Here is a 16344-nt window from a genome sequence, read left to right on the forward strand (position 1 = left end):
AATTGTGTGGGTATGTGGCCACGTGTTTAAGGCACTGGATTAGCGACCTGAAGGTCGTGAGTTTGAGCCCCAGCCGAGGGAATGTGTTGTGTCCTTGAGCAAGGCACTTAATCACACATTGCTCTGCGACGACACTGGTGCCAAGCTGTATGGGTCCTAATGCCCTTCCCTTGGACAACATCGGTGTCGTGGAGAGGGGAGACTTGCAGCATGGGCAAATGCCGGTCTTCCATACAACCTTGCCCAGGCCTGCGCCCTGGAGAGTGAAGACTTTCCAGGTGCAGATCCAGGGTCTCGAAAGACCAAGGGATGCCTTCACTTTACTTTATTCAGTATACTTTATACAGTACACGTGTACTGAATAATTAAAAATTGTGCAAAAGACAGAAATACTATATATTAAAAAAAAGTGAGGTAGTGTCCAAGGGTTCAATGTCCATTTAGAAATTGGATGGCAGAGGGGAAGAAGCTGTTCCTGAATTGCTGAGTGTGTGCCTTCAGGCTTCTATACCTCCTACCTGATGGCAGCAGTGAGAAAAGGGCATGCCCTGGGTGCTGGACATCCTTAATAACGGTCGCTGCCTTTTTGAGACACTGCTCCTTGAAGATGTCCTGGGTACTATGGAGGCTAGTACCAAGATGGAGTTGATTAAATTTACAACCCTCTGCAGCTTCTTTCGTCCTGTGCAGTAGCCCCCCCCCCCCCACCATACCAGACAGCGATGCAGCCTGTCAGAATGCTCTTCACGGTACATCTATAGAAGTTTTTGAATGTACTTGTTGACATACCAAATCTCTTCAAACTCCTAATAAAGTATAGCCGCTGTCTTGCCCTCTTTATAACTGTATTCGTATGTTGGGACCAGGTTAGATCCTCAGAGATCTTGACTCCCAGGAACTTGAAGCTGCTCACTCTCTCCACTTCTGATCCCTCTATGAGGATTGGTATGTGTTCCTTTGTCTTACCCTTCCGGAAGTCCACAATCAGCTCTTTCATCTTACTGACACCGAGTGCCAGGTTGTTGCTGTGGCACCACTCCACTAGTTGGCATATCTCACTCCAATATGCCCTCTTGTCACCACCTGAGATTCTACCAACAATGGCTGTATTTGAGCTACACCTAGCCACACAGTCATGGGTATAGAGAGAGTAGAGCAGTGGGCTAAGCACACACCCCTGAGGTGCACCAGTGTTGATCGTCAGTGAGGAGGATATGTTATCACCAATCTGCACAGATTGTGGTCTTCCGGTTAGGAAGTTGAGGATCCAATTGCAGAGGGAGGTACAGAAGCCCAGGTTCTGCAACTTCTCAATCAGGATTGTGGGAACAATGGTGCTAAATGCTGAGCTATAGTCGATGAACAGCATCCTGATGTAGGTGTTTGTGTTGTCGAGGTGGTCTAAAGCCACGTGGAGAGCCATTGAGATTGCATCTGCCATTGACCTATTGTGGTGATAGGCAAATTGCACATACCTGGTCCTTGCTGAGGCAGGAGTTCAATCTAGTCATGACCAACCCCTCAAAGCATTTCATCACTGTAGATGTGAGTGCTACCGGGCGATAGTCATTAAGGCAGCTCACGTTATTCTTCTTGGGCACTGGTATAATTGTTGCCTTTTTGAAGCTAGTGGGAACTTCTGTCCGTAGCAGTGAGAGGTTGAAAATGTGCTTGAATACTCCTGCTAGTTGGTTGGCGCAGGTTTTCAGAGCCTTACCGGGTACTCCATCAGGACTTCCTGCCTTGCGAGGGTTCATTGTCTTTAAAGACAGTCAAACATCAACCTCTGAGACAGAGATCACGGGTCATCAGGTGCAGCAGGGATCTTCACAGCTGCAGTGGTATTCTCCCTTTCAAAGCGTCCATAGAAGGCATTGAGTTCATCTGGTAGTGAAGCATTGCTGCCATTCATGCTATTGGGTTTCGCTTTGTAGGAAGTAATATCTTGCAGTCCCTGCCAGAGTTGTCGTGCATCCGATGTCACCTCCAACCTCATTCGAAATTGTCTCTTCGCCCTTGAAATAGCCCTCCACAAATCATACCTGGTTTTCTGGTACAGGCCTGGGTTGCCAGACTTGAATGCCACAGATCTAGCCTTCAGCAGATGACGTACCTCCTGGTTCATCCATGGCTTTTGGTTTGGGAATGTATAGTAAGTCTTTGTAGACACACACACCCATCCATGCAGGCTTTAATGAAGTAGGTAACCACTGCAGTATACTCAGCCAGATTCAAAGATGAATCCCTGAATACAGTCCAGTCCACCGATTCAAAGCCATCTTGTAGGCGTTCCTGTGCTTCCCTTGTCCATACCTCCTTGGTCTTCACTACTGGTGCTGCAGTCTTCAGTCTCTGTCTATACTCAGGGAGTAGAACTACATCCAGGTGATCAGACTTCCCGAAGTGAGGGTGTGGAATAGCACGGTAGGCATTCTTGATGGTGGTGTAGTAATGATCCAGTGTGTTGTTTCCTCTGGTATTGAAAGCGATCTGTTGATGGTAATTGCTTCGTGACTTTTTCAGACCGGCCTAGTTAAAATCTCCCAAAACAGTGGTGAAGCTGTAAGGGTACGCTTTTTACTGCATGTTGATCCCATTGTTCAGATCATCTAAAGCTTGACTGACATTGGCCTGAGGTGGAATGTATACTGCTACCAAAATGACCCCAGAGAACTCCCGTGGTAGGTAAAAAGGACAGCACTTAACTGCTAGATATTCTAAGTCTGGTGAGCAGAATTGAGACGGCACTGATATATCTGTGGACCAAGAAGAGTTGATCATGAGGCATACTCCACCTTTTGAGAGACTCTATAGATCCATCCTAACGGTGTAGAGTAAACCCGTGCATCTGAATTGCTGCATCCAGTACGGAAGGGGTTAACCAGGATTCTGTGAAACAAAGGACACACGCTGTCCTAATGTCCCTCTGATTCAGCACCCTAGCTCTGAGATCATCGATCTTATTCACCAGAGACTTCATGTTTGCCAGCGAGATAGTCGGTATTGGGAGATTAAAACCCCGTTTCCTCAAACACACTTGTAACGCCGATCTGCAGCCATGCTTCCTCCATCCACAATCAGAGTTGTTTCCATCAGTTTTAAGCATTGATAGTTCATTTAAATGCATTAAGACATCTTTGTTGACTGTACTGACCTTGGAAGCAGTTGTTTTTTTTTAGCTATAACAGGCTGAAAAGAGAATATTTAATCATATCCATTGAGAGTACTGCTGATACTCGCATCGCCTCTAGGTACCCCGGAAGACATCCATTACCAACCTGATTTTCCCAATCTACCTGCATGTTAAAATCTTCCATGACTATCACGGGAGACTCAGCACCCGGGACACACCCTCTTCTCACTGCTATCATCAGGGATGTACAGGAGTCTGAGGACACAAGCTCAATGATTCAGGAACAGCTTCTTCCCCTCTGCCATCAGATTTCTGAATGGACATTGAACCCATGAACACTACCTCACTAATTTTTTTTTTCCTTTTGTGCTCTCTTTTAGCACTACTTAATTTAATGTTATATATTTATATATATCTATTGCAATTCATTGATTTTTTATTAAGTATTGCAATGTCATGCTGCCACAAAACAAATTTCATGACATGTTAGAATTATAATGAGAATTTTTACTTCTTGCATCCATCTCACATGAGGGAGTAAAAATCTTTATTTTGTATCTTCATCACTATGTACAGGCAATAAGGAAGGAAATGTGAGAATATATTGACCAAACACTAAGTGTGTATACAGAATTGTTTAGTATACATGTATGTACAGTCAGATTTGCAATCAGATCAATGTATATTGATCAATCGGATGGCCTGGTGAAAGAAGCTGTCTCGTAGCCTGTCGCTCCTGGCCTTAATGTTGTGGTACCATTTGCCAGATGGAATCAGCAGAAACAGTTTGTGTTTGGGGTGACTGGAGTCCCTGATGATCCCTCGGGCCCCTTTTTACACTCCTACTGCTGTAAATGTCCTGAATAGAGGAAAGTTCACATCCACAAGTGCACTAGGCTGTCCGCACCACTCTCTGCAGTGCGCTGCGATTGAGAGTAATACAGTTCCCGTACCAGGCGATGATACAGCCAGTCAGGATGCTCTCGATTGTGCCCCTGTAGAAAATCCTGAGGATTTGGGGACTCATGCCGAACTTCTTCAGCCATCTGAGGTAAAAGAGGCGCTGCTGTATTTTTTTCACCACACAGCCGGTATGTAGAGTCCAGGTGAGATCCTCAGTGATGTGTATACCGAGGAACTTGAAACTATTCACCCTCTCAACTACAGCCCCATTGGTGTCAATAGGGGCTAGCCTGTCTCCATTCCTCCTGTAATCCATGATCAATGCCTTCATTTTTTCTACATTGAGGAAGAGGTTTTTTTTGGCACCACTGTGTCAGGGCATTGACTTCTCTGTAGGATGTCTCATTGCTGTTGGAAGTAAGGCCTATCAATATCATGTCATCTGCAAATTGGTCAGCAGATTGGATTTGTGTGTGGAGTAGAGGAGGGGGCTTAGGACACAGCCCTGGGGGTCTTCAGTGTTGAGGGTTAGGAGGTGGAGTTGAGCGTGCCCATCCTTACCACCTGCTGGCAATCCGACAGGCGGGGTGCAGGCCGAGGTCTCTGAACTTCTCGTTGAGCCTGGGGGTGATTATGATGTTAAATGCTGAACTCTAGCCCAAGAAGGCATCCTAACGTAAGCATTCCTCTTCTCCATGTGAGTGAGGACAGTATGTAGATCTGTGGCTATGGCATTGTCGGTTGATCGGTTGTGTTGGTAGGTGAACTGTAGGTGCCAGTGATGTTAAACCTGAATCTGATTCTGATTCCGATACTTTGGCTGTCAATCCAATAAATTACCAATAAGCCACAAGGCCACTTCTCACTGCCACAAGCAGAATCCCAGTCCAGGAAAATCTCACTCTGCATTAATAAAACACTTGAAAAATAAAACTCCATGAAAAAATAAATTTGCAAAGCCTGTTGAGGACTTTTTATTCTGCACTCTGTTATCGTTTGACCTTGTCCTACCTTAAAGCACCGTTTCAATGAATTGATCTGTATGGATGATATGGAAAACAAGCTTTACACTGTAACTCAGTACATGTGACGATAATAAAACTATTTACCAAGGCGTGAACATAGAGTGCTACAGCACAGTACAGCCCCTTCAGCCCAGCCTTTTAACCTACTCAAAGATCAATCTAACCCCTCCTACCTCGTGCTCCATTTTTCTATCATCCATGTACCTACACAAGAATTTCTTAAATGCCCCCAGTGTATCTGCATCTACCACCAGCCCTGACAGCATGTCCCACGCACCCACCTATCCCTGTGTAATGGACTTACCTCTGACATCCCCCTCCACACTTTCTTCCAGTCATCTTAAATTTACAGTCTTCCCCACCATTTTTTAATTTATTTGGCGATACACCACAGTAATAAACCTTTCCAGCCCAACAAATCAATGTGACCAATTAACCTACTAACCCCTACATCTCTTGAATGTGGGAGGAAACTGGAATAGCTGGAGGAAATCCACGCGGTTACAGGGAGAACATACAAACTCCTTAGAGACAGCAGTGGGAATTGAACACTGTAACAGCACTGCACTAATCTACTACACTACCATGCAGCAAATCATATAAGCTACTTCCACCCAAGGGAAATGTCTCTGCCCGTCCATTCGATCTAGACCTCCTATCATCTTGCACACCTCTGTCAGGTCACCCCTCAGCCTCCTTTGCTCCAGAGAGAGAAGTGGAAAGTTAGCAGAAGTCAGCAGCGCTCTGCTGAGCTGAGGTCATCGGGTGTCTCCAGTGCTTACCGGCGCAGAGTGGATGGTTCCCAGGCTGGTACTGTGCGGGATTTGCTGGGTGACGGCGCTGCGGTTCAAAGACTGCGACCGAACGCCTGAGGCCAGTCTGGACAGGGGCATCACGGGCTTGCCGGAGGCCGTTCGTGGCTCTGCTGCTGGTGGTTGCGGTTGCGTTGCCAGAGACGCGATGGAACGAGGGCAGGAGGTAGAACGTCGAATTGGCACGGATGCAGTTGGTGACATTGAAGGGGATGGTTTTTTCCTCAATGCCAGTGGATTCCTCTGCGCCCTACCTGAGAACAGACCCCAACAGAGAATACAACATTAAAACACCTTCCTTTTTGCCTGCCTCGCTTCTAGAATCCAACCCCAAGGACAGCTTCTACCTCACTCTTATAAGACCACTTGTACGTTAAGAGGAGTAAATATTTCACCCAGGGGTTCATCAGTATATGAAATGATCTGCCAGGAGAAATGGCTGAGGCAGGTACAGTAACATCTTTTAAAAGACTATACAGTAAGACATAGGAGCAGGATGATGCCATTCAGCCCATCGAGTCTGCTCCACTACCTCATCATGGCTGATTTATTAACCCTCTCATTCTCCTGATTACCCCCTGCAACCTTTGTCACCCTGACTAATCAGGAACCTATCAACCACCACTTTAAATATACACAATGACTTGGCCTCTTTCTTAGATAAGAGGCACAAATCTACACACAATACTGAAAGTGACATCTGACCAATGCCTTATAAAGTTTTAACATAACGTCCTCAGCATTGCAGACACTAAACCTCATTTGGATTCTGCCCCTTCTATCCTCTCTGTAGCAGGTGAGTTTACTCACTTCGCTGGCACCAATGTTGAACACGATGGATTTGGGCTTTCTCCTCTGGTTCACTTCCACTGTTCTGCTGCTGTTTGCCCTCAGCCCAGACTTGTGGGTCCTCTCGTGTGGTCACTCCGTTCTCCCCTGCAAACCAACAAACACAAGCCGGACAATTCAGAATCAAGCTTATTATCGCTAACTTGCGTCGTGAAATTTCAGCAATACAAATGGTTCAATTTATTTTCAGAGAATGGATACAATATGTAACCTGAAATTCTTACAGTAGCGAAGTCCCCAAAGAGACCATGAACTAGAGTCCTTCAAAAACTACTGGTCATCCTAACACTTCAACATCTCAGACAGGCTCTCTCTCAATAGAGAGGGAGAGAGAGATATCGCTCCTGCAACAACGGGAAAGAAGACCATGTTTCGATGTTACCATCTTCCACGTCACTTCTCCGAGCCCCCCAACTGAGGACCAACAGACTCGCACTCACCATCGAGAGAGAGAAGTCTTACTGAGTTCCCCAGCATTTTGTGTATGTTGCTCAAGATTTCACACAGCTGCAGAATCGCTTAGATTATGAAGACACATAGTCCTCTTTTATTGTCATTTAGTAATGCATGCATTAAGAAATGATACATTATTTCCTCCGGTGTGATATCACAAAACACAGGACAGACCAAGACTGAAAAAACTGACAAAATCACATAATTATAACATATAGTTACAAACAGTGCAACAATACCATAACATGATGAAGAAGTCCATGAGCACAGTAAAGTTCAAAGTCTCTCAAATGTCCCACATCTCACGCAGACGGGAGAAGGAAGGAAAACTCTCCCTGCCATGCCGACCACAATCCAACTCTGAGTCATCCGAAAACTTCGAACTCTGATCAGCTCTCCGACACCGAGTACTGAGCGCCATCTTTGTCTGAGCGATTCGACCTCCTTCTCAGTCCCCAACAGCAGGCAAGGTCGGGGATTTTGAGGCCTACCCTCCGAAAGATTCCAGACCACGCAGTAACGACAGCAGCGAACGAGCGTTTCAGAAATTTCTCCAGATGTTCCTCTGTGCTTTCATATCCATTCTCCATCAAATCAGAATTGTCCACGGCCCCTATTTAACAGATACGACATCATTTTTCACACGCAGGTGCGCCGCCATCTTCTCCTCCTGCCCATCCGCTTGCCTTTATGTTTTGAAATTTGTTGGTTTTGTGACAGCAGTACAGTTAAAGACATAAAAGTTACATCAAGTTAGATTGACAGAGAGTGCAGAAGGGGAACGTTGAGCTAGTGTTCATGGGTTCATTGTCCATTAAGAAATCCGATGGCAGAGGGGAAGAAGCTGTTTCTGAATCATTGAGTGTGAGTCTTCAGGCTTCTGAACCACCTCCTAGATGGTAGTATTGAGAAGAGGGCATGTCGTGGATGGATAGAGTACTAATGACGGATGGTGCCTTGATAGTGGAGAGGATGAAGCTGACTGAGTTACAATCCTATGCAGCCTCTTGCGATCCTGTCTGCTGGGAATCTCTATACCAGGCTGTGATGCAACAGTCATAGCGCTCTCCACTGTTACAATATTTAAGTTACAATTGTTCTTGTGTATCTGTTGAAAGCCCTGCTCAAAGCTCGGCAGTGGAAGCCATGAGTGGAGGCAGATTCAGAAGCACATTTGCTGGACCCCAGCGGAGCTGCTGATACCACCTGCAAGTTGGTGCTATCGATGACTGTGCCATCAAAGCCTATATGATGGTCGCTTCTTGCTGGGAAAATTCCATACGGGAAGGAAGATTTCCCAAAGAGATTCCCAGGGAAGGCTGACTGAAGTTTTTTCATAAATATTTCCCTAAGATATAGGAACAGATTTAGGCCATCCATCCCATCAAGTCTGCTCCGCCATTCAAACATGGCTGATTAATTTCCCCTTTCAAACTCTCCTCTTACCTTTGGTCACATTCTCTGGTCATCAGCAGAGTTTTCTGAGGGATGAGTTTTTGCTATTGTGTTTGTTTGTATTGTCTGCACTTTATTAATTATAATGTAATTTTTCACTTCAGGTTCTTATGTGTTATTGTTAGGTCTTTTCTAGTTTATATTTAAGTTACAATTGTTCTTGGATACTTCCAATGAATTTTCCTCAAGACTTTGCAGGTATCCAACTAAGTATCCTTGGACTTTAGTCTCTCATCCAAATGGTTACTGATAAGCTTGGCAAGGATCTAGTATTTTATTTAGCTGGGCATGGATTACTTCATCCCATAACCTTCGAGACACTGATTAATCAAGATCATATCTACCTCCACTTTAAATATACCCAATGACTTGGCCTCCACAGCCAACTGTCCACCACTTGATCCCAGACACCCCTTGCAAAACCCACAGTGCATAGAGGGTGATGTGTCAAAAGGAACTTTCTGAAAATATTTGTGGAATATTCACTGTAATCTCTTTCTAGTAACCACGCGACTCAAGCACAATTTTTCTCTAACCTAATCCCAACCTGGAGCAGATGCCAGCAAATCTGAAATTTAATCCAGTCACGGAGTGCAAATGGGTGCAAAAAAGACTCAAATCTGTACTCAGCCAAAAATGTGATGTTGCACACTTTGAACATGACACAAGTTAAACTATCCAAAACCCTCCCCACCCCAAACAAAAATCAAACTATTTACCTTGTCATGAAGGTGGTGTGAACGAAGATACATCAACTGCCTAGTACAGGAGTGGGTACAATATATCTGTGCCAAGTTAAATTAGACATTTTCAGGGGTAACTGGTTCCTTAAGTTTGTCATAGCTGGGGGTACTGGTGGTGATAAGCTCCCACTATGTATTAAATGCTCCCAATGATGTGTGTCTCAAATAGCCTCTGACAACCAAATCCAGCTCCTGTCCTTCACGTTACTAAGCCCAGCAGAAACATTTCTACTGACAGAAAAAGGGGCAAAGGTGGATTACTGGCGCCTTAAAACCAGTCACATCAGGCAGATGGGGCTCGTCAGCTGTGGCTGGCAGCTCATCTAAGAGAAGGAAAACTCTGATCTCAAATCTCTGCTGCCTTGTTGCTCAACCCACCCATGGGGAAGGCTTCAGGAGTAAACCTCAAGGAAAAACCCTGAACTGGAGTCGCTAAGGCAGGCCTAAGTTGAGTTCAACGGTGACTGGTAACTCCTGTGATGCCACTGGTGTCAAACTGTATCAGTCTCTGCCGTTCCTCTGGAGTCATCAGCTGCATGGAGAGAAGAAGCCTGGTGATGGGCAACAGCTTGCTCTCCATATCCTACTGCCTTGGCTTGCATATCATATAGATGGCTTGGGCGGAACATCCATGGTTATCACCCACCAACAGAGGTCCTCAAAGAAGTAACCAAAAGGGTAGGTGAGGCTAGGGAAATGGATGTTGCATCCAAGCTCTCAAGGTCCTCCATGATAAGCTGGTCTGAAAGGTTAGGTCCCAAGGAATTCGGAGAGAGCTAGTTAGGCGGATTCAAAACTGCCTCAGAGTTAGGAAGCAGAGGGTGGCCATAGTCAGTAGGGATTGTTGGTTATTTACACAGTATACTTGAATGTGAAGGCACAAAGGCTTAACCAACAAGTTTGCAGATGACATGAAACGTGGAGGCGTTGTTGACAGTGAAGAAGGTGGTGTACAGGAGGATCTGGATCGGTTGGGGAAACGGGCCAAGGAGTAGTAAATGGATTTCACTCCAGGTAAATGTAAGATGATGCACTTTGTAAAGGCAAAGCATTGTAGGACTAGGGAGAGTAATAGAACAGAAGGATCTAGGAGTACAACACACATAAAAGTTGCTGGTGAACACAGCAGGCCAGGCAGCATCTCTAGGAAGAGGTACAGACCTTCGAAGGGTCTCGGCCCAAAACGTCGACTGTACCTCTTCCTAGAGATGCTTCCTGGCCTGCTGCGTTCACCAGCAACTTTGATGTGCGTTGCTTGAAATTCCAGCATCTGCAGATTTCCTCATGTTTGCGTTAAGAAGCACTTGGATAGGTACGTGGAGGGGTGAGCCTTGGAAGGATTGGGAAAATCTCAGGAAATTGAGACCAGCTAGGCAGGCACAGTGGTTAGCATGGCCTGTATTATTCTTATGCCTGCAGCTGAGCCATATCCCTCCATTCCCCGTATATTCATGTGTCTATCTGACATCCTTTTTAGGACGGAATGGTAGCATAGTGGTACAGGTGACTCAGGTTCAATTCCCACCACTGCCTGTAAGGAGTTTGTATGTTCTCCCCCATGACCACATGGGTTTCCCCCGGGAGCTCCGATTTCCTTTCACTTTCCAAAGGCATACTGGTTAGTAGGTTGTTTGGTCAGTGTAAATTGTCCTGTGCTTAGACTGGGATTAAATCAGGATATTGCTGGGCAGTGCAGCTCGAAGGACAGGAGGGGCCTGTCCCTCACTGTATCTCCACAAATAAATAAATAAACACCACCACCAATATACCTGCCCCCACCACCACCACTGACAGCACATTCCCGATACCCACCACCCTGCATTATTAAAACGTCCCGCATATCTCCTTTAAACCTTCCCCTTCTTACCTTAGCCTTAGACATTGCTACTCTGGGGGGGGGGGGCAGGGAGGAATTCTGACTGTCTACACTATCTATGTCCCTCATAATTAGATAAAGTTCCATCAGGTCTCCTCACAGCCTCTGATGCTCCAGAGAAAGCAAGAGGGGTATAAAATCTCACCGACCTGGGCCCAGGGTTTGACAGACAAATGTAGCCCCCCTGGCCACCCTCAGGGTTGCTCGGCTCACTGTCGTCTAGGGAAACAGCCCTCGGCCCTGGCGAACTGGGTAATTAGTTTGTGTGGATGCTGTGTGATGTACCCCACCCCACCCAAATAACAGACAATACACCAGATACCATTAAATGATTTACAGTTTATAGATATTACTGGAACTATATAATTAATAGAGAATAAAATATAAAAGGAAAATAAAAAGGCGCCATACTTATCAAAGTTCAATCTGTTCATGCACAAACAGTTGGAGCTCAGGACCCTTATTCTTCACCCTACGACCCCTCAGACCACCTCGACCGGCCACCTGGGACCAACAACAGTGGTCGACCAGACGCTCCACACGAGTCCGTCTCCATCTCCCCTCCTCACGGGGTCCGACCCCCGTTAGCGGATTCACAGCACCTGGTCCATTCTCTGTCTCTCTCTCATGCCTTCTCCCTCCAAAACCCCGCACACACAAATCTTCTAGATACACCAAAATCATAACAACTATCCCAATTGGTTCGCAAACAACAGGAATTCTGCAGATGCTGGAAATTCAAGCAACATACATCAAAGTTGCTGGTGAACGCAGCAGGCCAAGCAGCATCTATAGGAAGAGGCGCAGTCGACGTTTCAGGCCGAGACCCTTCGTCAGGACTAACTGAAGGAAGAGTGAGTAAGGGATTTGAAAGCTGGAGGGGGAGGGGGAGATCCAAAATGATAGGAGAAGACAGGAGGGGGAGGGATAGAGCCGAGAGCTGGACAGGTGATAGGCAAAAGGGGATACGAGAGGATCATGGGACAGGAGGTCCGGGAAGAAAGACGGGGGGGGGTGACCCAGAGGATGGGCAAGAGGTATATTCAGAGGGACAGAGGGAGAAAAAGGAGAGTGAGAGAAAGAATGTGTGCATAAAAATGAGTAACAGCTGGGGTACGAGGGGGAGGTGGGGCCTAGCGGAAGTTAGAGAAGTCAATGTTCATGCCATCAGGTTGGAGGCTACCCAGACGGAATATAAGGTGTTGTTCCTCCAACCTGAGTGTGGCTTCATCTTTACAGTAGAGGAGGCCGTGGATAGACATGTCAGAATGGGAATGGGATGTGGAATTAAAATGTGTGGCCACTGGGAGATCCTGCTTTCTCTGGCGGACAGAGCGTAGATGTTCAGCAAAGCGGTCTCCCAGTCCCAATTGGTTCGTAACATCTTCTTATCACCGCCTAACCCAAAACAAGCTACTAGCGCAAAAACTTTCTCAGTGTTTAACATAACAAAGAAGCATTCCCAAGTATAACATAACAAAGAAGCCATTTTAATTAGCCTACACAGTAAAAGACGAAACCCCTTTACACAAATTGTACAACAAAGTCCAAAGACTTTGATTTGGAAATCCCTTCCCCAGCTCCAAACCATTTGGTACCATCTATTTAAGCTCTTAAAGCAGTAAGAACTTCAGGGAAAGGCCCTCAGCCTGAAATATTAACTGTCCATTTGCCTCCACAGATGCAACATTTTGTCTTTTCCTGCTCTCCTCTCAACAGCACTCACTCCCCGCTAACGTCAATGAACACAAGAACGCACAGGCATATGGTACCATGAGATTCTTGGAACGCAAGAAATTACAGAGAGTTGTGGACATAGCCTGATCCATCACGGAAACCAGCATCCCCTCCATGGACACTGCCCACTGCCTCAATACAGCAGGCAACAAAATCAAAGAGCAACACATACAAAATGCTGACGGAACTCAGCAGGTCAGGCAGCATCTGTGGAAATGAACAAACAGTCAACATTTTGGGCCGAGACCCTTCATCCAAACGGGAGAGGAAGGGGGAAGAAGCCAGAATAAAAAGTTGGGGTGAGGGAAAGGAGTACAAGACAGATGGTGACAGGCGAAGGCAGATGGGCTGGAGTGGCGGATGAAGTACACAGTTGGGAGGTGATAGGTGGAAAAGGCAAAGGGCTGGAGAAGATAGAAGAGAGTGGACCATGAGAAAAGGGAAGGAGGAGGAGACATGATAGGCAGATGAGGAGAAGTGGTGGGGGGGGTGCATATCGATGTTCATGCCATCAGGTTGGGGGCTATCTCGATGGAATATGCGTTGGGGATTGGAATTGAATTGGCTGGCCACCGGGAAATCCAGCTTTCCGTGTTAGGAGCAAAGGTACTTGACAAAGCAGTCCCCCACTCTACGTCAAGTCTCACCAATGTAGAGGAGGCCACGTGTGATCAGCCACACACCCACTCCAAACATTCTCTCTTCTACCACCTCCCACTGGACAGAAGATACAACAGACTGAAAACTTGTACCACCAGAATGGAGGACAGCATCTACTCTACTGTTATACATCTCTGGAACAGACCTCTTGTTCAATAAAGATAAACTCTTGATCTCTCATTCGGCTGCATCTTGTACCTCACACCTTACTTGTCTCCCTGCACTGCACTTTCTCTGTAACGGTAACACTGTATGGAGCCATGGCAGCATTGTGGTTAGCGCGGCACTGTTACAGCTTGGGGCGGCCGAGTTTTAAGTTCAATTCCAGCGTCCTGTTTGCAGATGATACGAGGGTAGGTGGAGAGACAGGTCGGTTTGAGGAAGTAGAGAGGCTACAGAAGGACGTAGACATACTAGGAGAATGGGCAAAGAAATGGCAGATAGAATACAATGTTGAGCAGTGTAGAAGAACTATTTTCCAAATGCAAAGAAAATACAAAAATCTGAGTTACAAAGGGACTTGGGAGTCCATGTGCAGGATTCCCTAAAGGTTAATTTGTGGGTTGAGTTGGTGCTAAGGAAGGCAAATGCAATGTTAGCATTCATTTCAAGTGGACTAGAATATAAAAGCAAGGATGTAATGTTGAGGTTTTATAAAGCACTGGTGAGGCTTCAGTTGGAGTATTGTGAGCAGTTTTGGGACCCTTATCTCAGAAAGGATGTGCTGACATTGGAGAGGGTTCAGAAGAGGTTCACAAAAATGATTCCGGAATTGAAAGGCCTGTCATTGAAGAACGTTTGATGGCTTTGGGTCTTTACTCACTGGAATTCAGAAGAATGAGGGATGACCTGTGATGGGAGAGTCTAGGACCAGAGGACATAGCCTCAGAATAGAGGGGTGTCCTTTTAGAATAGAGATGAGGAAGAATTTCTTTGGCCAGAGAGCGGTAAATCTGTGGAGTTCATTGCCTCAGGCATCTGTAGAGGCCAGGTCTTCAGAGAAATTTAAGGCAGAGGTTAAACTGTAAAACCATAAGATAAAGGAGCAGAAGTAGGCCATTCGGCAAATCGAGTCTGCTCCGCCATTCAGTCATGGGCTGATCCAATTCTTCCAGTCATCCACTCTTCCCTGTCTTCTCCCCATACCCTTTGATGTCCTGGCTAATAAAGAACCTATCTATCTCTGCCTTAAATGCACCCAATGACTTGGCCTCCACAGCCCCTCGTGGCAACAAATTCCACAGATTTACCACCCTCTGACTAAATTAATTTCTCCGCATCTCTGTTCTAAATGGACATCCTTCAATACTGAAGCCCTGCCCTCTTGTCCTGGACTCCCTACCATGGGAAATAACTTTGCCATATCTAATCTGTTCAGGCCTCTTAACAGTTGTAATGTTTCTATGAGATCCCCCCTCATTCTTCTGAACTCCAGGGAATACAGCCCATGAGCTGCCAGACAATCCTCATACTGTAACCCTTCCATTCCTGGAATCATTCTCGTGAATCTTCTCTGAATCCTCTCCAATGTCAGTATATCCTTTCTAAAATTAGGAGCCCAAAACTGCACACAATACTTCAAGTGTGGTCTCACAGGTGCCTTATAGAGCCTCAACATCACATCCCTGCTCTTATATTCTGTACCTCTAGAAACGAATGCCAACATTGCATTCACCTTTTGCACCACGAACTCAACTTGGAGGTTAACCTTTAGGGTATCCTGCAGAAGGACTCCCAAATCCCTTTGCATCTCTGCATTTTGAATTCTCTCCCCATCTAAATAATAGTCTGCCTGTTTATTTCTTCCACCAAAGTGCATGACCATACACTTTCCAACATTGTATTTCATTTGCCACTTCTTTGCCCATTCCCCTAAACTATCTAAGTCTCTCTGCAGGCTCTCTGTTTCCTCAACACTACCCGCTCCTCCACCTATCTTTGTATCATTGGCAAATTTAGCCACAAATCCATTAATCCTATAGTCCAAATCACTGACATACATCGTAAAAAGCAGCGGTCCCAACACCGACCCCCTGTGGAACTCTGCTGGTATCCAGTTGATAGATTCTTGATTGGTCAGGGCATAAAGTGATACGGAGAGAAGGCAGGAGACTGGGCCTGAGAGGGTAAATGGATCAGCCATGATAAAGTGGTGAAGCAGACTCGATGGGCCAAATGGCCTAATTCTGCTGCGATATCTTATGGTCTCCTGTAGGGCATGACCACATGAGTTATCTCTGGGTCTTCCAGTTTCTTGCCACGTTCCAGGAAGTACTAGTTACCAAATCAATTGGTCATTGTAAATAGTCAGTCATAGTCATAGTCATACTTTATTGATCCCGGGGGAAATTGGTTAAATTGTAAACAGTCCTGTGACGAGGCTAGGGTTAAATAGGTGCATTTCTGGGCAGTGCAGCTTGTTGGGCCAGAAGGGCCTGTTCTTCAGTACCTCTCTAAATAAATAAAATAAAATATTCTGTCTTATATTACTGCCTTCATGTACTTAAGTATGGAATGACCTTTCTGCATGGCATACCAATAGAAGCTTTACACTGTATTTTGGTGCGCATGACAATAATGAACCAATTGGTATTCAATATTGAGGGAGTTAGATTCATATTCAGATTTATTTATCACATGTTCTTTATAGGCATCCGTTAGTCTCATGAGTCCATGGATTTGCGCTTTGGAAGGTTTC

The 16344-nt window shown here is 45.8% G+C and overlaps 1 protein-coding gene across 6 annotated transcripts in view; it reads right to left on the reverse strand.

Annotated features, from left to right (window-relative positions):
- Window positions 1-16344, reverse strand: part of ttll7 (tubulin tyrosine ligase-like family, member 7) — a 237876-nt gene that overhangs the window by 72989 nt on the left and 148543 nt on the right. For all 6 annotated transcript variants that reach the window (XR_010019956.1, XM_063064775.1, XM_063064772.1 and 3 more), the window contains 2 exons: window positions 6684-6809; window positions 5844-6127 (listed from right to left, as the gene is read on the reverse strand). Coding sequence is in view for 5 of the 6 variants with exons in the window: in XM_063064775.1 (XP_062920845.1) it covers window positions 5844-6127; window positions 6684-6809 (410 nt within the window). In the remaining variant the exon portion in view is untranslated. The remainder of the gene's footprint in view (window positions 1-5843; window positions 6128-6683; window positions 6810-16344) is intronic.

This window comes from Mobula hypostoma, chromosome 12 (genome assembly GCF_963921235.1).
Source record: "Mobula hypostoma chromosome 12, sMobHyp1.1, whole genome shotgun sequence".
NCBI classification, from domain to species: domain Eukaryota; kingdom Metazoa; phylum Chordata; class Chondrichthyes; order Myliobatiformes; family Myliobatidae; genus Mobula; species Mobula hypostoma.